Consider the following 22,625-nt stretch of genomic DNA (forward strand, 5'->3'; position numbering starts at 1 on the left):
GTGTAATTCCCTTGGCACCTGCTGGCAGTGAGGCAAGAAAGGTGTTTCCTCCCCTGCCCCCAGCCTGCTCCAGCATGGCCATGATATGCGGACTGTAGTTCAGAGACCCCCAAGCCCACGCTCTCAATTGCATACCCAGCAAGGGGAAGGGCCTTGCCAGAGGCCATCCAGCAGGTCAGGGCGGAGGTGGAGCTGTTCCTGCCTTGCAGCCCTGAGAGGCCAGCTCTGCCCTGGGGCAGTCGGGAAGAAGGCAGGTCCACAGGAGACAACTCATGGGAAAAAAGCCCAATAAACGGAGCTGTCACTAGCAGCTTGGCGCCTCTGACCAGGAGAGGAGAAATGGAATGACACCACCCGAGACATAAGAACTTCAGTTACAGCCCAACAGACCAAAGTCAGACTTACGGAAGGACGCCAGAAGTCAGCAAGATGGATGGATGGCCCTTTACAGACAATGTAGTCCACCATTTTACAGATGGCAACACTGAGGCCCAGAGAGGCTCAATAACTTGGAGGCAAGGATGAGGCAAGGAGAGGCCAGGAGCTCCTTGCCCCCAGTCCATGAGCTGCTGCTGGTCAAGAAGGTCATCCAAGGCTGGCCTAGAGAGTGGCAGGGGGAGGGGAAACCACCAGCTCTGGGGCCACACCCATCACCCTCACCCTCCTCCCAGTCAGGACAGCAGCAGCATCTCCCTGCGAGAAATTAAATGCTCATCTCCCCCAAGAGCCACCTCCAGGGCTCATCCTGCCTTCTGTCCTGTGGGCCACAAGGGCCAGAGTGGGCCACGCTCACTCCACGGGAATTCCACGGCAGCCCCTCTCAGCTCTGCAGTTTGTCCAGGAGAAGTTGAGCTACCACGGCTCCCTGGAGTTCTAGCGGCTGGGCAAGCGATGCAGCCTCATGTCCTCCTTCTGGATGTGCTCGTAACAGGACTGGCGGGAGAGAGGTGAGGCTGAAGCCAGCTGGCCTGCCCGCTTCAGCCACATGCACAGGCTCTAGGGCCTGACACTGGGGTGCACCCACCTCCCGGGCCTGGACCACTGTGTCTCCAACTCAGCCCTCAGCCACAGTCTGCAAGGAAATGGCTCCTTCCCTCTCCTATTGTGCTCAGGGATGCAGCCTGGAACACACTCAGCCCTGGGGATCCGAGGGCCGGGATGCACTGTGCCCACCTCCCCCCACCCAGCTCCTTTTAACAAGGGCAAGAGCAGTGGCTCTGTGAGGACCCTTCCCATGGAGACACACAGAAGCTGTGAATTTGAGCTCATCCCCGTGATGGTGTCTGGGGTGAAAGGGGTCTGCCCCAGTGGCCAGGGCATTTCTGCCTGGCCCACCGCCTCTGTCCCTCACCTCCAGGGCCGTGAGCAAGAAGTCATACAGGCCTCCTGTGTGGATAGGGGCCATCATATCACGGATCAGGTGGATCTCGGCTCCCAGGTGCTGGATTCTGGAGAACCACCGCCACCACAACGAGAGGGAAGAGGGGACCTATCAGGGACAGGCATCCAGCAGCTGGGAAGGAGCTCTGGCCTGGGTGGCTGGACACCTGGTCCCTGCTCTGAGTTTGGCACCCACAGGACCCTGGGTGGGCCTCTCTGGGCCTCAGCTTCCCCATGTGTACCAAGAAAGGCTGTGTCCATAAACCCCCATGTTCAAAGACTTTGGAGTATGTCTTGGTTGGGGGTGGGCAGGGTGGGAAGGGAACCTCCGGCAGCCCACCCCCAGCTGGGGCTTACTGGGCACGCGACACCACGTAGATGAGCAGCGGCAGCAGGTCGTCCATGGGCAGCTTGTGCTCCTGGCCGAGCATCCGCGACACAGTGGCCTCAATTTCCCCATATGTCCTCTCCAGCACCTCCAGCTTCTCCCGGGGGTCCACCGTGGTGCTGCAGCAGGGTAGCCGGCTCCAGATCAAGGCCCTCAGGTTCAGTCCCAACCAGGGGCCCCAACACTCCTGCCACCCACACCCACCCTCCCTGGGGTGTGGACTCACATCATCTTCTGCAGACATTCCGTGGCTGACAGGAAGCACTTGTCTCTGACTAGGGAGTATCTCTGCGTGGTTGGGGGAGTGGGTTAGATGAGGCCGCAGCCCCCCAGCTCCGTCACCTCCTCTTTCCCAGGGTCAGGGCTGGCCCCCGAGCCCCTCACCACCCACCCCCTTCCCCATCACTGGCTTCAGGACAGCTCTGCCCAGAGGGTTGAGTGACCCAGGGAAGGTCACAGATCCACTGTAAGCCTCAGTCTACTCAACTGTAAAGTGGGGTAAATGGTCTCCAGGAGGCTGGGAGGATCAAAATGGAAAAAGAAGATAAGAATCGTAACAGCCAATGGTCACTGGGTGCCGCCCAGTTCTATGTCAATGGTTCTTGAGCCCCAGGGCTTGTTGAAACACAAATTCCAAGTTCACTCCTTGAGTTTCTGACTCAGTAGGTCTGGGATGGGTTCAAGAAGCTGCTTTTCTAACAGGCTCCCAGACAACGCGGATGCTGCCGATCCAGCAAACACACAGAACCAACAACGCCCCTCGTGTTCTGGCCCACATCACCCGACAACAACCACAGGAGGTAGTGCTAGTACGCATCAGGGACTACTTCCACAGATGGGAAAGCTGAGGCACGGAGATCAAGCATCTCACCCAAGGTCGTACAGCCAGTACAAGGGTGGAACCTAAGCTTGAACCTGGTCACTGTGGCTGTACACTCATCCACATGGGAAATCAGAACAGTGCAGAAAGCCTGCCATATCCTCCCTCACCCGCCTATGCAGCTTCTGACCAGTGACCATGAGGCAGAGAGCTGCTCGGAAGCCTGGGCAAACCTGGGGGCCCAGCTCAGGCTCAGACCTCCCTCTCCTGGGCAGGTAATGGGCCCACACTCTCACCTGATTGGTCGTCAGCGTGAGGTCCTTGAGGGGCCACAGGTGCCTGAAATTAAAGCAAGGTGGGAAGCTCTGCCAGGACCAGGGTGCGGAGTCTGAGGTCAGAGGGCAAATTCCCTGCACCTCCATGTCCCCCAGGAGGGCTGAGCAGGGGAGAGGGGCAGGGGATGCACAATGGCATCTGGGAACGCTTGTGTGAAGCCCAGGCAAGAGGAGGGCAGGAGGGATTCCCTGAGAGGGCAGCCCTCCATGCAGCCCCAAAACACGAGTGGGACTGGAACACAATGAGGAGACAGAGGGGCAGTGCTGCAGGCCAGGGGACCCTCCTGGGCAAAGTCCTGGGGGTCAGGCCAGAGAGCTCAGTGGTAGAGACTGCTCCAGGGGCTCAGTGAGCGGGCCCAGGCTGGCGAGAAGTAGGGATGCCACGCAAGGCAAGTAGAGCCAATGGAGCAGGGAGACCAGCATGGAGGAGGCGGCACTGAGGCAGCAGGAGGGGTGGGGAGGAGGGACTCTTGCAAAGCCATGGACAACCAGGTCTCTGGGCTGGTGCCTGGTCAGATACAGGAAACATTCACCACATCGGAAGGGGAAACAAGGTTTTTCGGCAGGAAGGGGAATGGGAAGCGCCATCACCTTGAGACAAAGGAAACCAGGTGTGGGAGGAGAGAGTGCGTTCATGCCCTCAACACTGGTAGTATCAATGGATCAAAGGGGCATGAAGGAGAAAGAACATTTTGATGACTGAGGGCGGAAGGGAGGCTCTAACCTACTTCCGGAACAGTCCTCAGTTTCCCCTTGAGGATCTCCCCTCTCCCACTCTCAGTCCAAGAGCTGGGAGCAGGCGACCTTGCCCCAGCCCCAGTGGTAGACATTGAGGCCAGCCTGGCCAATCTGGGCCACAGCCAGCATTCAGGGGCACATTCAAGACCCCAGCCAAGCCAGGGAGGAACTTCAGAGGCTCTGCTGGAGCTGCTGGGAAGGAGACACCAGCTCCCTGTGGGGCCTGAGCTGGGAGAATATAAACCTCGAGTGGCTGGTACCATATTTGTCGCCATACGGGGGAGCCAGAGAGCCCAACAGAGAATGAGAGAAGTTGCTTCCTTTATCATGCAACTGGACACCCAGATCCAGCCACACCTGAATCTAGCCACACCTTAGAACTTCATGGGTACACGAGCCAATTAACCTCCCCGCTTTTTTGCTGAAGACAATTTGGGTTTGTACCCTCTGCTACACAAGAACTCTGGCAATCGTGGCATGGTAGGGAGGCTTACTTCTGTACATCCAGGAACTCAAGCAGCTTGGTGTCGGGGAAGAGGCTAAGGTTGGCAATGCCCTGGCTGTAGAGGCTGTCCTCCCTCTCATGAAGAAGCAGGTAGAGAGTGAAGAGCTCCGAGTAGAAGCTGGGCAGGACAAGGGGTAGCATCAATCTGTGCACCTGCAGGTCCCTGAGTGAGAGCCACCAGGACAGGTCAGGGTCAGCAGGGTGGGCTTGGGGATCTACTTGGGCTGCCCCTCAAAGAGTCCACAGAACTCCTCGTCCCACCACAGTGTTCCTGCCTCCAGCCTCCTCCATCCCGGAGAAAACTCTTCCCAGCCTGTTCTCAGTCATTTCACAACCAATTGTCATCTGTGACTACCTCACACTCTCACTTGACTTTGAGAACCAATAGGGCAGCTGAGGCAGAATTTTGATCCCCATTTAATTGAAAGGAAAACCAGGGCCTTGATAGATGAGTGACCTGCAGCAAAGCTCTCAGCAGCCGTTCCAAGCTAGTCCAGTTCTGCCTCCTAGTTTTCTGTGCTTCCTAGGACTCAGGGGGAAGTTCTCCCTAATGTCTAACCCCATTTCCCATGCCTCCTGCAATGCAGTAACAGAAAGACCTCTCTGATCAGGATCTCTGGGCCTGGAATCTGAAGGCAAATTGTAAGGTTTGGTCTCGGGGGACTGGGGAGACAGATTTAATGACCCACTTAATTCCTGCTCTGTGTGACCTCAGGCTCAGCCCCTGCCAGGCCTCAGTTTCCACATCTGTGCACAGGGAGAAGGAGGTGCCTGAGGCAGTGCTCACCCTCCATACACCCAAGAGATGAGGGTGGGATAACACGTTTAGAACAAAGATGCACTTGATGCACTGTGGCAGTGCCCCTCCCCAGGTTGCTCAAGGAAGAGAGGTCATGGATCATTCTGATTCTTGAATGGTCAATGAGCAATATTTGGTCAATAGCATGAACCCCTAACACTTCCCAAGAAATACCCTTTTCCCCCGAAGGAGGGCCCAGAAGCAAAGGTATACGGACTCCCAGGACCCGAGCCTGGCTGCTTTCACCAGGGCAGAGAACCCCACAGACCTAATGGGGGCAGTCACCTTGTCTCTGCATCTTGATCTTCCTCTGGGACCTGGCCCTTGCACTGTAAGGCAACCTGCAGCAGACCCCTGCAAACCAAAGGGAGGGGCAGCGTGGCTGCCATCTCCCACAGGATGGGAGTCACCAAAGGCCAGGCAGGTGGGCTCCACCCCCAGAACCATGGAGCCTGAGGACTGCAGAGCCCAGTGGCCCAAACCCCAGCAGTGAGGAGGTTGGGAGTACGGGATGTCTGCCTGAGTGTCCTGGAACCCTACCACAGCACTAACTGCAGCATCTAAGGTTTCAGTTTATAGCGTTTGACGAGGTCACAGCTCAGCTGGGACAGGACGGGAAATGGTGTCTGAGCCCAGGTCAGGCTCCATTTGCAGTGGGGTTAGAGTTCTCCTGGGGTCAGGGCTAGCCCAGGGCCTGGCTGGGGCTTGGACTCTGGCTGCAGTCAGGCCTTGCTATCACCTCCCCACCCTCTAACCCCTATGCTCACCAGCTGCATATTAACCAACCCACCCTCTGTTTCTTTCTCAATCCAGACCCAAGGCAAAGGCACCCCTCCTACCCAGGGCACCAGGCAGAGCTGATGCTTGGCAAGGGGAGAGCTTCCCCCACACCCCGCCCTGCAGTCACAGTGCAGTGCTTGTCCCCATGTACCACCAAGCTCACCTGTAGGCGGCCCAGAGTTCCTGGGCGTGCTGCTTCACCTCCTCCTGCGCCAGCCCCTGCAGGTGCTTGTTGGCCCCAATGCCTGAGTATGTGGCCTGGAAGGTCAGCATCAGAGTCCGGAGCAGCTTTCCCAGGGGATGCAGAGAGTTGCTCAGGGCCTGGGCAGGTGCAAAGGCAACAAAGAGATACTCAGCACCGTGGGCTGGAGCACAGCATGCCCACGCAGGACCCCACTTCTTCAGTGGGAGCACCGAGGCACTCTCAGCAAGGGCCCACAGGCAGGCCTGTCCCCTCTGGTCAGCACCCTCCCCTGGAGCCCTTACCTTCCTGAGGCACTGCTGCAGGGCCTCGGGCACCCGGTGCTGCAGCAGCTCCTCCAGGATGTCCTCCATTCTGCCTGCGTGGTCCTCGGGGTGGGTCCTGGGGCACCACACACACACACGTCTCTCACCCACGCCCAGGCCTGCCCTCTCTGGGAAGCCTTCCTCCCCTGGCCCACTCAGAGACCCACTGACCCCAACGCTGAGCTCTGGATGCCCTATGGGTACCCACGCCCACGCATGCCTGGGCCTCACCTCTCGCAGCACAGGTACTCCTGGGACTTGCGCAGCTCCCTTGAGCTCTGCACGTGGAAGCCCAGCAGGGCCTCCTGCAGGTCTCCAGGGCAGCCGGCTTGAACAAAGTCCTGGAAGGGGCCATAGACGCCCTGCCAGCGGCTCTCCACGGGGAAGACGCCCAGGCCCAGCTGCCTGCGATGGAGGCAGTGGGGGACATGGATAGGGATGGAGCCATGCTGGGCAGGACCCTGATCAGCCCTTGGAGAGGTGGGGATATCCAGCCTGGCCCAGAGTCAGGGCCCAGGTGGGGTGGGTGGAGTGGGGGATGCAGAGTGGCCTGACCTCCAAGGCTCCAGGAGGAGAAACGGGAGGCAGAGAAGGGTCAGAGAGAATCTACTCCACGGTAGAGAAAAGAGACAGGGGCACACAGAGCACTGGAAAAGAAACAGAAAGAGCTGGAGAGCTGAAGGCCAAGTCCAGAGAGTGGGGTCTTGGCCTAAGAGAGACCAGGGCCCAAATCCCAGGATGCCCTCGCCACGGGACCCCGCTCTCCCTCCTACCACACCTGGGTCCTTCCTGAGCTTGATCCTGTCTCAGCCAATAGGCTTAGGGGTCTGGCCGTGTGTGTGTCTGGTGCAGTGTCTAATGGAGCACTGCTCTCCCATGTCACGCTCATAGATTTTCCTACACCTGCACCCGACCCGGGCTCACACCCCTAGGGTTTGCCATCCACTTCTAGCTCCTGCTGTCAGGGAAAAGAAACACGCAGGGACAATGTGTCAAGTAAACAACATGTGAAATGCTGGCTGGCACCATTAGAACCACCACCCACACCTCAAAAGACATAGTAAGAGGCACCACTTGAACAATGGTTTTCCAAGGAAGAACTCTGTCCCCATAGGGAAGAAGTCCATCCTCTTCTCAAATACCCCATGATAGGGACAGTGATTCCACTTAGTAAGTTTCCTTCTTTACCCTGGCTGCCAGGGAACTCAGAGCCAGGCTAATGCTTGATTATAAGGCCTATCTGCACCTCCCTTTCTTGTAAGCTCAACTCACACTTTAATTTTCTATCTTATTCTTGTTTGTTTTGTTTCATAAACTGTCTTGTACCCTTCCTAGAATAAAAGCAGGGTCTAAGCAAAGCCTACACATAGTATTTTTCTCCAGTTTTGTGGCATATGGAGTTACCGTCACATAGCCCTTAATTCCAAGAGTCTCTGACAAGGGCTATGTGACCTGAGCTCTCTGAACTCTCCAAAGAGCTAAGAGGAGGTACAGAAAAGCCGTTCTAATGAGACCTGAGTCTTTAGGGTAGAAACATAGACACACACAGACACACCCCCCAGAAAGGCTTCAGAATACACAGGCCAGACGGTCAGTCTCTCACCTCTTGCGGGTACTGCCTGGATCTGGAGGGAGGGCAGCTGTGTCCAGCACACCCTGGGTATGCAGTCCTCTCCCTGCCCCACTGCCAAAAGAGCCCTCCAGGGTGAAGCCATTAGGGAAGGTGACCTTGCCCTGGAAGCCGGGAGACAGATGCAGGGATGTCTGTCCATCTATCTGTCCAGCTGCCCTTCCATCCCATCATGACAGGCCTCATGCTTGTCCATCCCGGGTCACAGAGGCTAGAAACTGATGGATGGCCTTCCCACCATCCATTCAATCTGCCCCACCCCAAGGGGCTCATAATCCTCCACCCCTGCAGGAGCCCCTGCCTGTGCCCACCACCAAGGGGCTCATCTCTGAGGCAGGAAACGGCAAAGGAGACAGAGAAGGGACTCACAGGTCAGAGTGGGGAGGACCACCACCGGGTCCAGAAGTAGGCAGAGGCCTCGGGAGGACATGAGGCATTGAGGAGGGGCAATTCCTTGCTGCATGCGGCTGTTCCATTCACAGCATTCCTAGTCTCCATCCACTAGATGCCATAGTACCCCCCAGTCAAACAGCCCCCACATTTCCAAAGGCCCCAGCAGGGATACAGAGGGATACCTTCTGTGAGGTCAGCTCAGGCAGAAACATACTGAAGGACAATGCCTCCAGGGGCACCTGCCCAAGGCACTGATGGTGGTGGTGGAGGGGGTGGATCCCTCTCTTGGGGGCCAGGAGGGGACACAGCCAGGAGACCACCAGCACCCTCTGCACCCAAGGCAAGCCTACCTATCCCCTCTTGACTCACACCCGATCAAATCATACCTCCGCAGCAGGGAATCGTCACTGTATCCACCCCCTAGATGTAGTGGAGATGGGAGAGGCCCTCCCTTACCTGCTCCACCTACCCTCAGCCCTAAATCCAAGCAGGGAGATTACAGGCCCCAGCCAAGGTCTCAGCAGGGAGTGGAATAAGGTCTCTGTGGCTCTCACCTTCCCCACGAAGGTCAGGTCCCTGGCGAAGGTGCCCTCATACAAGGAGTCATCTTCAGAGAGAAGGATCCCTGGGCCCTAGGGAAGGAAGCGGGGAGGGTAGGAGCAGTGGGTTAGGAAGGGCCAGAAGACTGGCGGTGGGGAGGGGAGGTGGGCAGTGACCCATGGGCAGAAGGGTCCTGAGCCCTGCCATACCTCCCAGGACTGTGCCTAGGTGGGATGCCAGCCCCTGGCCTTCTGAGCACTGAGCACAAGGCCCATGGACCTCGACCCTGGGTTACCTTGACCGACACCCTGGGACCTGGCTCCTCCCCTCCAGCAGCCTCGCTCAAGAAGCCTCCTGGGGGACCCTTCCTTCCCATCTACAGCTCAGGAAGTACTGGGCTTTTCCTGAACCATCCCCACTTCCCTGTCACTGACCCTGGGGACCGTGGAGCTGATCAGGCTCCTGTGCTGCACTGGCTGCCAGGAAGCTCAGAACCAAATGGGATACAATTCGTGTTCTACTTATTTCTGAATCTATCTTATGTGCCTATTCTTACCTTTTCTTCCTCCTTCAATCCTTTCCAGGACAAAGTATAGATAAACAAACAAGCCACAATATCAGTAACAGCCATCAGGCCAGAGCCGCACTATGAGCCAAGCACCTGGCAGGGTGTGGGTGAGGCAGGTGAGGGCTATGCCCGGGCACGGGAGACCTGCACTCAACAGAATGCGACAGTGGGCAGGTTCTCTGACCTCTCTGAGCCTCACGTTTATCACTTTTACACTAGAGACAATAACATGACCCCAGGGCTACTGGGAGGATCCCATGAGATCATGTTGGGAGGCTTAGCCCAGAGCTAGACACCCAGTTAGGGGTCTATAAACATGGGTGGTAGAGGCTGCTGGCATCCTCATTACTATGCACTTCATTGTTGCTATTTTAGTGAGTCGTTATGATAAGTAGTTCACCTGAGCTGCTGATGGGAAAACTGAGGCTGGGAGGGGCAGGGACTTGGCCAAGGCCAGGGTAGGTAGGTGGCAGAACTGGATTCCTGCCCAGGTTCTGGCTCCCTCCAGCACGTCGGAACCCCGCTTCCTGCTCCATCCACCCCTGACCAGTCTCAGTTCAGCTTTGGAGCCCCCAGAGCAGGGAAAGGGTAGCTCAGGACACACGTGGGTCACTGCACTCACCACTATCTTGTCTGCCTGGAAGGTCCCCTGGTAGCAGACACCCGCCTGGGTGACCACGACCCCTGGGCCATGGCGCTGGTCAGCCTGCCACATGCCAATATAGCGCTCACCCCTGGGGGAGGAGAGAGTAGGGCCAGAGTTGGATCAGAATTGTTCCCATGCACCTTCTGTGTGTTCTGCTGGCATGGGACTGGGGTGGGGGCAGGGGTCAGATAAGGAGCAATGACATGGCCTGAATCCACTCAAGTCAGACATAGGGCAGGTGAGGTGAGGACCTGCAGGAGGAACGAGGGTGGAGGAGGAAGGGAGCCTGCCTGGGGGAAGGCATCCTGGCAGGCTTCCCGGAAGAGGTGGCAGGAAGGACAGATGGAGTAAGTAAGGGTGCCATTTAACATATGCAAAGCCATTGAGGCAGGAGTGTACGATAGATACGTGGGGGCGTTCAGTGGTCTAAAAGGCTAGGGGGTACACAGGTGGCATGGCAGGCATGAGGTCAGAGGAGCAGGCAAGGCCTCAAATGTCAGGCCAAGGACACTGGGCTCTGTCTCAGCCCAGAGAGCCTGGAAGGGCTGTGATCCTTTGATAGGACCAGATCAGGGGGCCAGAAACTCCTCTCTGAAAGCGCAGGGAGGGGCCAGAGTTGGGGGGGCTCCTGCAGTCAAGGTCGGGGTCCCTCATCCTGAGCCTCAGCAACAACCGAGGGAATGGAAAGAAAGTGAGGGGCTTCAGAGAGACTCTGGGGGACAGACAGAACGGACCCAGTGACGACAGGGAACCCGGGCCCTGAGGCATTTGGCCTGTGAGGCCCCTCTGCCCCTCAATCCTGGTGCGGGGCTGCAGAGCACTCGCCTGTCGCCGTCGTCCTGGACGCCATAGCCACTCCTCTGGCCCCTCTCCCAGTGGCCCGTGTACCTGCAGGGCTGAGGGGTCTGCGGGGTGCTCTCAAGGACCCCAAATCCATGCCGCAGGCCTTCCTGAAAGTAGCCCTTGTACACCTCGCTGGTGCTGTACCTGCGGAGGGTCACCAATGGCTGGCCCTGCTTCCCAGAGGACGAGCCTGTCCCACGAGCCTGTCCTACCATCAGGCCAAGGGTCACTTACTCACAGATACCATAGCCGCACATGCTGCCTTCCCGCCAGTGGCACTTGTAACAGTCAAACTTATCCTCGGAGGCCTGGGGCACCAGGCGGATGCCAAAGCTGTCAGTGTGGGTGGGCAGGGAGGGAAGTCAGCACTGGGGCCACAGCCCTGGCCCAAGACACCTGTCACACCCCCTCCACGCCCAGGAGTGTCCCTGCTCTTCCAAGGGGCCTTCTCAGACGATGGGGAGAATCTGAGAGGTGCTGAGCCCCATCTTGTTCCCAAGGGCCCCTCAGGACACCTCATCTCCACCCCAACCCCCATGCACTCTGGGAGGGCCTTCTGGCCCTGGACCACTCCCTCCATGACCTGCCCCCCTCCTCAGGCCTAGTTTCCCCTTTAGGACAATGAGTGGAGCTGGACCACATGGCCTCCAAGTTTCTGCTTGAGGTTTGGGAGTGTAGGATGGGGCCCAGCTGGTGACAGTGGAGAGGGGTGGAAACCACTCCCTGCCTGCCCACCACACAGTCCTGTGTCAGCCCCAGCCTTACCCGTGCTCCAGGCCCTGGCAGAAGTCCCCCACGTGATTCCGCCCGTCTGGCCACTTCAGGGTTCCCCTGTAACACAGTCGAGGTCCACGGGCATCAGGTCCATGGGCATCAGACCCACCAGACCTTCAACACACACAAGACCCCCAGCCAACCTCCGCCGCAGACTCTCTCCGAGGCCTCGATCCCCCTTGGACTGGACTCTCTGCCCCAACTCGGTCTTCTTCTCCGAGCTTTATGACCCCACATGGGCTCTCAGCCCTTCTCTACTCCTGGCACAATGGCCCCAGCAGCCTCACAGAGTGTGCTCCACACCCAGCAGGGAGAGATCTGGAAGCATCCAGGTTGCCTTTTTCCCTTGACCAACAGGAAGCTCAGAGCTAACCTTCAAGCTCAAGCCAAGTGCTAGTTAGTGGGGTTTCTACCGTCCTTGTCTCCTCTTCTGACACAGCATTGCTTTTTCTGTGTTTTTGTTCACAAGCTTCCTCAAGCCCTTTCTGGAAGCAGGCAGGGTATCAGAAACGAGTGGAATGCTTGCAAGCGTAACCTTGGCGAGTCCTTTCTGCTTTCTGGGCCTTGGTTTCGCCAGCTGTAGCACAAGTTGGGGCCATGTTCTTCAAAAGCCTATCTGCCTGTGGGGTCGTGTCGACCTGCAACTGAGGCCAGGTTCACCCTAGAACCTGCCCTGAGGCCTGGGGAAAGTCATGCCAGTCTCTGGGCCTCAGCTTCTGCACCTATCACCTAAAGGGGGTGATAACACTCCCCCAGAGCATTCTTGTAAGGACTGATGAAGACAGAATGTCTGCAAAACATTTCTACCACCACCAGACAATGCTATGTAGACATGAGAGTTTTCTTCCACCCGCCTGAGAACAGAATGGTGACCGTGGGCCCTGCAGGTCAGCTTCCTGATGACTGCCCCACACTCGGTAGCCTCACTGCCATCAAGACTGTATCTGGCACAAACCTACAGTGGGCCAGGTCCTGTCCAAGAGGACTTAAGAGAGACTGTGGGGGACAAACAGATTTCACCACAGGCGGGTAACAGCCTTTGGTTCATGCCCCGAGGCAATTAGGTCCATACGGGTCCTGTCTGCCCCTCGGACTCCCAGGAGGATCCCTGCCTTGCTTGGCCCAGAGCCTCCTCGGTCACTCACTTGCCATGGGGCCTGCCACCGTACCACTCGCCCTCATAGGTGGCCTGGCTGAAGCGGCCCTCCGCACGGAAGGTGTATGCTCCACAGCGGCAGGTGGGGGGTTCAGAAGGCTCCAGGCCCGCCCCCAGCACCGGGAAGTCCTTCTTCCCACGCAAGGTCTGGCACACAGCCTGGGTGACCTTCCGCTGCCAGGCCACCTGCGGGGGTACAGGGAAACACAGGACAGGCCACTGTTGCTGGAGGCAGCCCCTCTAGGAAGCCTCCTGGGGCGGCATCAGGTATCACCCTACCCACACCCACTCTTATCACTTGCAGGGACCTCCAACGGCTCCCGTGCTGCTCCCTGGGGCCTCACTCAGACCTGAATACTTGTTTGCAGCTTCGGGCCTGCCCAGAGAGGCCAAACAGAACCTTCGAACAGGCCCCAACCCTGGCTTCACAGAGAAAAACACGTGTTCTCGTCGGCATTCTGATGCCTGAGCCTAGGCTGACCCCTGACTCACTCTGACCATGACTCCAGGGGCTTGACATTCCCAACGAGCCTCCCCTTACCCTCCTGTCGCCTTCCCTCACTCCCCTGACCCCACTCCCCGGACTCACAGTCCGCCCACACTCACCCGGCCCTGTGGGTCCTTGGAGCACAAGGAGAACTCTTCCTCAGGCGTGAGGAGGTGAAACATGCACCTAGACAGATGGAGCCAATGAGTGGGCTCCCGCTCTGTCCAGGAGGGTGCCGAGGGAGGGCCCAAGTCAGAGCCCCGGGGTGGGCAGGTTACACGGGGTAGAGGGAGGGAAGGCCTGGGGTGTCACTGGATGGGGGTGCTCACCCGTCCTGCCCAGGTTCCACCCACACCAGCTTCAGATCAAAGGTGTGGACACTGTGGCCCTGGAAGAAAAGGGGGCACAGGTGGGCAAGACGCTCACCTATTCTCTGGTCTGGCCTTGCTCCCAAGCAGCAGCTCGCTGGCACACCGCTGGGTGTCCCCAGCATGCTCAGTGCGGCACGCCCAGCACTGAGTCCCACACCACCCCTGCCGGCTCCCCATCTCCAGGGCAGGTCCTCCACCTCCCTTCCCACCCGAGGGCCTGGCCAGACACCCAGGACAAGCCTCCCGCACCCCCGACATTCTGCTCCATCAGGGCCCCCAGAGTGGTCTTCTGGAAATGCAGCATGGATCTTGTTAGCCCCTGCTGGAAACCTCTCTAAGGTCCCTACGGCTGAGCCTGACCCCTGAGACCACACAGACCACTCCCCTCCACTGCCTGGGCCTCCTCCAGTTTGCCACAAATTCTCCTCAGCCTGAACCTTTGCATGTGCTCTTCCTTCTACTTGGAATGTCATCCCTGCTCTGAGAGATAGACCAAACCTCCCTTCCTCTGGAAGCTTTTGCAGAGTGACCTTTCACCTGGCAACAGACACAGGTGGAAGCGGCACCAGGCCCAGGCCTGAGGGGGAGGAGGAGTGTGCCAGACACGGGCCAGGACAAGAGAGGGTCCAGCACAGACAACAGGACGTGCCAAGGTCCAGAGGTGGGAAAGGGCTCAGCACCTTTTAGTGACAGTATCTCGTCAGCATACCTGGAGCACAGAGGGTGAAATTGGGAGTGGAGGGAAACTCAAACTGAATCAAAACCCCAAAACCAGGCTTCAGGAGACACAGGTTTGGATGGGCAAGTAGCATCCCTTCTAGGCCTCAGCCTCCCTATCTGCAGGGGAGCTCCAGGCTGACACTCTAGGGGGATACAGAAGGCAGTGCTCTGGCTATCACAGCGGCAATATAAGTTCAGGGGGAACTAGGCACAGCCAAGGTTATGGGCCACATAACAAATCCCAAACCCTAGTACTGGCTCCCTCCTGACTTCTGTAATGCCGAGAGCCCGGGCACTGCTGCTACATGGAACTCCTCTCTAGAAGCCTTGCATGTGCCCTGAATGGTTCACGCAGCCCTCCTCAGCCACTACGGGCCACTTATGACCGTTGTCTGAGGTTCCTCTCCTGTTGGAGGAAGACAACTAGGAGTTGTCTGCCATCTGCTGAAGCACAAACTGACAAGTGTCCCACTTTACAGGTAACGAAACTGAGGGGAAGACATTTAACAGGGATACCAGCTGTGGAGAGTTGAGACTGGAAGAGCCCTGCTCCATAGCCCACACTCCTTCAGGGATGGCTCCACCTGCTGCCCCCACCCTAGCACTCTGCCTTTCTGCCCCCATCACCTCCCCAGGCCCAAGTTCTTGCTCCCAGCCACATGTCTCTTTCCTACTCCTTTTTTCAACCAGCCCTCAGACCCCCACTGTGACCCCACGACCTCTGGCCAGCCCCACCCTACCTGTAGCAGGACAAGGGCATCATCAAAGAGCAGCACACGCTCTGCCCTCAGCGGGGTGACCGTCACAGGTATGTCCTGGCTGTCTTGCAAGAGTCGGTGAGCGGGGGTACAGAGCACATCCTGGTGAGGCGAGGAGGGAGGTGCAAGGCTCAGGGACCTCTGTCCTGGATGCTGCTGGCCACTCCACGGCCCGCCTCTGCCCCAGGCACCTCCCCCAACACTCTGAGCATCTCCTGGAGGCTCCCAGGTCAGCGATGGGCACTGGGGCTCCAAGGTGGGGGGGTTCATTCCTGGCTATACCCAGAAGGACAGCACAACTTCTCTTGAAGCCTTACTTTGTCCTCCTCCAACCCATCTCAGGCCACGGCCCCAGTCAAGCCCCCATCAACTTTCACCCAGGGTTCTACAATCCCTGCCTCTCTCTGGCAATTCCTGTCCCCTTCACTTGTCCTCCTAATTCTCTGCTGCACTGGGCCCCAAGCCTGTCACGTCCTGTGAGAGCACAGGGGACTTTCCCTCCTGCAGGGGCAATACGGGCAGTGACTCGGGGGTGCAATCATTCAGTGACATCCCAGGAGACAGGGTCAATTCTGCTGACCACGCTTCCCCAGAGCCAGAAGCTCACATCCCAGGCCAGGAGGTGCTCAGCAAATGGATGAGGATGGCTGGACAGGGGAACGTCACAGACACCTGCTTTAGCCACTGCCCCCCGACCCAGGTGGGGAAGCTGAGGCATGGAGCAGGCAGCAGGCAGCTCAAGCTACCCAACGGGCCCCTGCCGGATGGCAACCCCTTCCCTCACTGCCCCTCAGGCCTCGAACTCACCCGTAGCCGGCTGCTCAGAGTGTGCCAGAGGGCCTGCGTGGCCATGGCCTGCTCCAGCTCCTGCCTCATGAAGGACTGCAAGTTCCCAAAGACGGTGGCTGCATGCACCAACAGCTCCCGGGTGGGGTGACTCTGTAGGGGACAGAGCAGCCGGGGTGGGGTATTATCAGAATCCTCTCCCACCCTGTGATGACTGCCCCAGCCCTGGCCTGGCCCCAGCCGGTCAGGAGGTCTGGGTCTAAGTCTAAGTTTTCCCTTTTCTCCCTGCCGGCCCCTCCTCTGGCAGTAGGAGGATGCTTCCAGGGGATTTAGGACCATTCGATGACTCCCCCAGCTGGGGCTGGGCCATGTGTCCTCACACCCAGTACATGATTCTACATTTGTTCTCTGGGTCTCTGCTGGCTCCACCAGGGCAGGGCCATGTACCTCAGATACCCCAGGGCAAGGACATATCCCTTCAACCCCCCCAGAGCAAGACCATGTCCCCAAGGCATGGCCAGGTCCTTCTCAAACCAGGGTTCCTGAGTAGGCAGGTTCCCTGAGCCAGAGGCCTGTTTCTCCCATCCCTCAGCTTCCCCACGGGAGACGGGCCTGATAACCAGCAATTACCCCCTACTCCCCATCACCCCTGCTACCTACCTCCCCGACAGTGTCCCTGAGGCTCAGCAGGAGGAGCACGCACTGCTGCACATGATGGGTGAGTGGCTGGCGGAGAGCCTGGACCAGCGCGGTGCCCACCGAGCCCTCTGAGCTCATGCCCGACAGGAACTGCTGCAGCGCCTTCCGCTGGCCCTGCCAGTACTCGCTGAGCGGAGGGAGGGCCGCACACCCCTTCACTCTCCCCTCCTCTGTTCCCACACCTGCCACCATTGCCCCCTTGCCCTGGCTAATCTCTCAGATCCCAGGACAGTCGCAGACCCCAAACCTCTCTCCCATCAGAAAAACAGTGGCTGAGTGACCCTGTTGGAGATTCGGTAGCAGTATCTCAGAGATGAAAGCCCACCCTGAGTAGCAATTAGGAATGCTCCCCCACCCCAGGGTCACTCCCGTGAGTTGGTATATGGATTCTGCTCACAGCCTCACTAGGCTTCCCTTCCTCTCTTCAGTGTGGAGCAGCATGCAATTGCTAGAGCCCGGATTGCTCAGGATGAGTCCCGGGCCGTGACACTCACTGCTCTGGGGACGTGGCTTCCCCAAGCCCTCCCTCCCAGACACCCCCAACTCAGAGGCCCACTGCAGTATTCCATGCTCACCTCCTCCTCTTTACTGCCTTCTGAAAGGCCTGCACTGCCACACAGCTTGTGTAGGACTCGATGTACCTGTAGGTAGCACAGGGGACACCCAGCAAGCCCAACGCTCAGCTCCAGACCCAAGCCCCTGCCCTTCTGGTGTCCCCAGATCCCACCCACTGAGTGGCTGCAGCCCTGAGGGCCTGGCTCTGGGCACTGGTGACCTTGAGTCTTAACTGACCCAACTAGACAATTCTAACTCAAAGTCTCTTTTCCCTGGGAGGCCACCAGGCTCAGATCTGGGGTGCCTGAGCCTGTCACCAGGCTAACATCCAAACCCAGGGCTGAACCCAAACCTTTGCCAAAGCCCTGACCCACGTGAGTCCCAGTGCCGGCCCCAGCCCCGCTTCGGCTATCTTACTCCAGGTGGACTTGCAAGACACGGTCAGCGCTGTGCAGCAGCAGCAGGGATTCCAGACTGATGGAGTCCGGGTGGCGCAGCCTCTCCTGCAGTGAGTGCAGGCTTTCCTCCGTCACCTCCCACAGCTGCTGGGAGCTCCTGTGCAGCTGCTGCAGGAGCTGTAGGCACTCTCTGCCCCAGGGATCTGAGGGCTCTGGAGCTGGGGCAGGAGCACAAGCACACTGTGAGGGGAACAGGGCCGCTCCACCTTCCAGGGAGCACGCAGAGGCCCTGGGTGGTCACCGGAGGGGCAGCAGCACCCCTAGCCCTGGAGCTGCAGCTAGGGTCTCACATCCCTGGGATCCTTGGGACAGAACTGGAAGCCCATGTGCCCCCTTGAGCTCAGCAAGGGATGGGCAGGCTACAGCAGTGGGCAGCACCCTTGTGGATTCAACAGGGGCACGTGTCCACCTCCTCACTAAACAGGGACAGCACTGATGACCTAGGGCCACCAAGTACAAGAATCCCCCCTGAGCTTCAGAGCTTCCTCAGGTCCAGAATGTGAAGCCCATAGGGTCCTGTAGTCTCCTGCCATTCACAGATGCACCAACAGAGCCCCCAAGAGGAAGGCACCTGCCCAAGGTCATTTTGTAAACCGGGCATCCTGCCTTCCAGTCATGCCCTGGGTGAAAGCAAGATGAGAATTCAGGCAGAGAATCCAGGCCTGTGCCCTGGGAGGGATGGAACATCGTCTCCGTTCACAGAAGGTCTGGGCTAGAATGGGGTTCACAGCCTGGTTCCCTGGGGTCCCTTTGAGAAGGAAGCAGCCAGCAACTGGGGGTGAGGGCCCTGGATCCATCCGAAGACACCCACACCAAACGTCACCGCTCCCATTTGCAGCGGAGAAAGCTGTAGCTCAGAAGGTCCAACAGGGAGGACTCCTGTCCCTAGGATGGTTCCTGCATCCCCCACCCTCCCCTCAACTCACCGGCCTCCAGAAGGGGCTGCAGGACAAAGCTGTTGATGCGTGCGAGTGTGGCTGAGAAGACCTCCTCCAGCCGCAGCAGGGCTGCCTCCTCAGGGCTGCACATGGCCAGGGTGCCAGACTCAGGGCCTGAGAACCAAGCAAGATTAGAGCGAATAGCAGCCATGGGAGCAGGGTGCCCTCTCAGGCTATATGCCCAAAAGGCCCATGACCACCCTACCTCAGAACTGAGCAAGGAGCCCATGTCACCCCAAAGGGGAGTTTCTGAACTGGCCAGTGACCCCTGCTCATGCTCCACTTGGGCCCAGCTGAGGGGAGCCTGAAGGAGTGGGAAAGAGGACTCAGAACTGCCAAGGGAAGCATCTATTTTTTACCCAAAAGGCAGATGCTCCTTAAGCCCTCTGGCCTGCTCATTCCTCTGCTCAAACACCCACCATGGCTCCCAAGAGCTCAGAGTAACATCTAGTAGTGCTCCAACCTAGTCCTCTCTCCACTGACTCTCTGGAAACAAGGACATACTCTCGGAGGAGCACAGCCTTTATCTCAAGGCCATGGCTCAGGACTCCCTGTCACCCAATAGGGCTATGTAGGAGGGGTCTGGGAGAAGTGGGAAATATCCTGCTGGAGCCATGAAGGATGGGCAAGAAATAAAGAGGCAGAGAGGAGGACAAGGCATGCAGGTGGGGGAACCATGAGAGCAAAGGCTCATGGGCATGAAGGCCCAGGCTCTGCAGGTGGCCCACCAAGAGCTCCCTAAGTGGCTAACAGAGAAGCCATGGAGGGCCTCAGAGTGGGGGAGTGATGGGATTCAAAGTCAGACTTGGGGACATGGACTTGGTGACAGTTTCAGAGGAGATGATACCAAGCCATGAGAGGGTGAGGTGAGTGTGGGCAGGAGCCAGACACTTCATGCCCCCCTGCAAGCTGCAGGACGGGTTCTACTCCAGAGGTGGGAGCCATGGGGGTGGGCAGGTCTTTGGACCTCCTTCCCTGGAGAGCGGGACCCTCCAAGAAAGCAGGATCACCTGAGAACGCAGCCTCCTGACTGGAGGGAGGGGGAGCAAGGGGCCTGGGTTCGAACCCATCCCCATAGCCAGGCTGCATCCTCCAATCAGACACAGCCCTCTCCTACCAGACCTGGCAAAGGAGGTCATCTGCCCAGATTACGTGACTGTACGTCTCAGGGTTGAGAATTAGAGAGTCTTTTAACCCCAGACCCTCAGACTCGGCCTCTCTCCGACTCTGACACTCTGAGGCTCTGAGTTGGTTGACCTCGGTGGGGCTGTAGACATAATATGAGGAGATACAGACAGACCCAAAGGATCAAATGAGAAGGGGTATCATCCCTCCCCACCCAACCCCAAAGACACCAAAGGGCATTCCAGGCTCCTGACAGAGCCTACAATTCCCAGAGAATTGGCTCTGGGGCAGAGTGAGATGAGTGCCTCAGATCTCTGGCCAAGGGCCCAGGCCCAGGACATTCCTGCCCCACCTTTCCTGCTGTTGTTGCTTCAGGAGGGCGAGGCCTTGGGAGGGAGAAGCAGGAAGGAGAAATGGCTGGACACCCAACTGCAGGCTTCTCTTTCTGCTGGCCCCCTGCAGCAGCCCCAGCCCCCTGTGGAGGACTGGGGTAGGGTTGCTCCAAGTCAGCTCAGAATACCAGGACAACACAGCCAAGGAGTCAGAGGTACAGCAAGTGCGGCCTGGGCCCATCTGACCCTCACCCATATCTCCAGAAACTGGTGGAATGGAAAGACCCTTTGGGAAGTGACCTTTCCACCCTCAGCTGGCAGTCTGTCGGGGTCTGAGCTGAGAGGTGAGGACACCAGCTAAAGGTGGAGGGGGGAGGGTGCAGCCAGGATGGGAGGTACAGACTAGGAACCAGATCAGGGTGAGCTGGGGACCTGCAGCAGATAACTCACTGTTGGGAGGCCTTGCACATCAGATCCCCGACACTTACCTGGGGCCCACCCCAACCAATGCCACACCCAGGGCACTCCTCTCCCCCTTAGGCTTCCTCCCCTTGCCCCCATGGGGCTGGCAGAAGCTCCCCTACCCTGGACCCATGGCTCACACCTCAGTAGCTCCCACAGGACCCCCTTCTGACCTCTGCCCAGCTATTCGGCCCTGGCCATGCCCCAGCTTATCCAGATCCCTGCTCTTCTCTGGGCTTCAATCACCTCCTCTGTGAAATGAAGGTCTGACTAAATCACAGCTTTTCAAACTATTTTAGTCCTCCCTAAAAAGCATAAACCGGTGGAGGGGAGCTCCTCTGGGTATGGGGACCTGCTCTTCAGTCTCCCTTATCTCTCAGTGCAGCCTGGGGCCCCTGACGATGAGTCTTACCGACACAAACTGGCAACACTGGCAACACAGACTGGCCAGGTCTGTGGCCCCAAAAGGATCTCTAACCCTAGGAAACCGAGTCACACTGCCCAGAGGAAAGGCCAGAGGTTAAACATGGCTGGTGAGACGGCGGGTGGGGAGAAGACTGCAGTTGAGGCTAGACATCTGGTCTGGTTGGCCCCGAGAGCCTCCGCTCCCAGGCTAGGGAGTTCTGGGGCTTCATCCCGCAGGCAGTGAGGAGAGTGTGAGGGCAGGGGCCAGGCCAGGCGTGAGTGCGCCTGAGTGTGTATACTGGCGAGGGAGGAGGAAGAGGTGCTGAACCTAACACCACAGGGACCCTGCAGGAGTCTCCCCTTTCAAACCCCAGTCCCACCTCCAACCCACTCCTCTCTGGTTAAGGGCATGGCTTCCTCACGCTCTCACTCCAACCAGCTCGAAGGTTCCTTAGTAGTAGACTGCACATGATGTACATATGGGGAAACTGAGGCCCAGAAGGGCATGGGAGGGCCCAGAAACACTAACTGTAGAGCGTGTACAGGGCTCAGACCCAGGCCTCTGGCTCCCAGTCCCACCAAGCTCACCTGAAAGGCTGCCACAGCAAGTACCTAGGCTTCCCAGGCAGGCTTCATGTTCACCATGGGGCGGGGTGAGGACAGACTGGCTAGTCTTGGCGTGTCCAGGTGAGTCAGCTGCCAGTCCCCGTGGCAATCTAACCAGCCGCCAGACCTGCTCTCTCTCTCACGCGCTCTCTCTCGCGCTCTCTCTCTTTCTCTCTCTTGCATTCTAGGCCTCTGTCCACGCTGGGTCCCTCTCTCCCTTGCCTCCTCCAAGGCCTGGCCCTTCAGGCCCCTGGGCCACACCCTGTCATGGTATTCACTCTGTTATTTCCTGGTCTGGACAGGCAAGGAAGTGCTGCTTGCTGTGGAGGCTTTTTCCTGGGCTGCCTTGGAACCCCTTTGATCATCCAGCAAACTCAGTGGTAGGCAGAGGAGGGAGGGGCTGCCCAAGGGAGGGGGGCGCTGAACTGTCACAGCTGACGGGTCCCAGCCTCCACCTGGGCCTCTCCCCCCACCCTACCCCGGCACCCTTCCTCTGCCCTTCCGTGGCTCCAGGCTTCTTGTCCTAGACCCCACCCCCACCTTCCCAATCTCTCTGGTCGCTCTTTTCACAGCTTTCCTTCCTCCTCCTAAGTAGTCACCGGAATTTCCCAAACATGGGATCCACTTCCCACCACCAGGCATTTGCCCATGCCTTCTCACTGCAAGCAATGCTAGCCGGCGTCACCTCCTCCTGGCAGTCTCTCAGGCTGGCTGAGGCCCCGCGGGGTCACCCCACAGCCCAGGCCAAGCCCCTGGGCACTGCCCACGTGTTTGTCTGCCCTCATGTCAGGCACGGGCCCAGGGAGGCTGTCCCGTGGTGACAGGGTGACCAAGGGGCAGGGAGGACGAAGCTGAACCCCGCTGGGAGGGAGGGACCTTCGGACAAACTCGGACGGCCCGGGTGTGAGTGCTGCCAGGGACCGAGGAGTCGTGGAGGGGCGGCGCGCGGCGGCCCGAGGGGACGCGGAGACTAAAGTCCCACCTGGAGCGAGGAGGGGCGGGGAGCAGAAGGGCTCTACCCCAGACCCGAGACCTCCAGCCCTCCCTTACCTGTGCGGCGCGGGGTCCCATGCCGGGAAAGCCGCCGCGGTAGCTCTCTCGCGGACGCCCGCCCCACGTCG

At 58.6% G+C, this 22,625-nt stretch overlaps 1 protein-coding gene across 12 annotated transcripts; it reads right to left on the reverse strand.

Moving 5' to 3' along the window:
• Positions 1–430: 430 nt before the first annotated feature.
• ALS2CL (ALS2 C-terminal like) lies at positions 431–22,615 on the reverse strand. 12 transcript variants are annotated; one of them, XM_067754125.1, is made up of 27 exons: positions 22,555–22,615; positions 18,563–18,688; positions 17,596–17,794; positions 17,199–17,264; positions 16,585–16,750; positions 15,946–16,077; positions 15,121–15,240; positions 13,619–13,677; positions 13,409–13,475; positions 12,792–12,988; positions 11,638–11,703; positions 11,107–11,205; positions 10,855–11,016; positions 10,006–10,117; positions 8,830–8,907; positions 7,856–7,986; positions 6,484–6,657; positions 6,232–6,328; positions 5,909–6,066; positions 5,251–5,319; positions 4,156–4,329; positions 2,885–2,927; positions 2,256–2,285; positions 1,995–2,056; positions 1,738–1,887; positions 1,352–1,448; positions 431–933 (listed from the first exon to the last, which is right to left on the reverse strand). In XM_067754125.1, the coding sequence occupies exons 2-27, from the start codon at positions 18,663–18,665 to the stop codon at positions 874–876; spliced, it is 2,871 nt and encodes a 956-aa protein (XP_067610226.1). In that variant the 5' UTR covers positions 18,666–18,688; positions 22,555–22,615; the 3' UTR covers positions 431–873. The 12 variants fall into 12 exon arrangements, with proteins under 12 accessions (XP_067610226.1, XP_067610228.1, XP_067610230.1 ...); XM_067754127.1 differs by lacking the exon at positions 22,555–22,615 and adding an exon at positions 21,783–21,922 and having other exon boundaries at positions 17,596–17,788; XM_067754129.1 differs by lacking the exon at positions 22,555–22,615 and adding an exon at positions 21,783–21,922 and having other exon boundaries at positions 4,156–4,284.
• Positions 22,616–22,625: the final 10 nt, after the last annotated feature.

Source organism: Pseudorca crassidens, chromosome 10 (genome assembly GCF_039906515.1).
Source record: "Pseudorca crassidens isolate mPseCra1 chromosome 10, mPseCra1.hap1, whole genome shotgun sequence".
NCBI lineage: Eukaryota > Metazoa > Chordata > Mammalia > Artiodactyla > Delphinidae > Pseudorca > Pseudorca crassidens.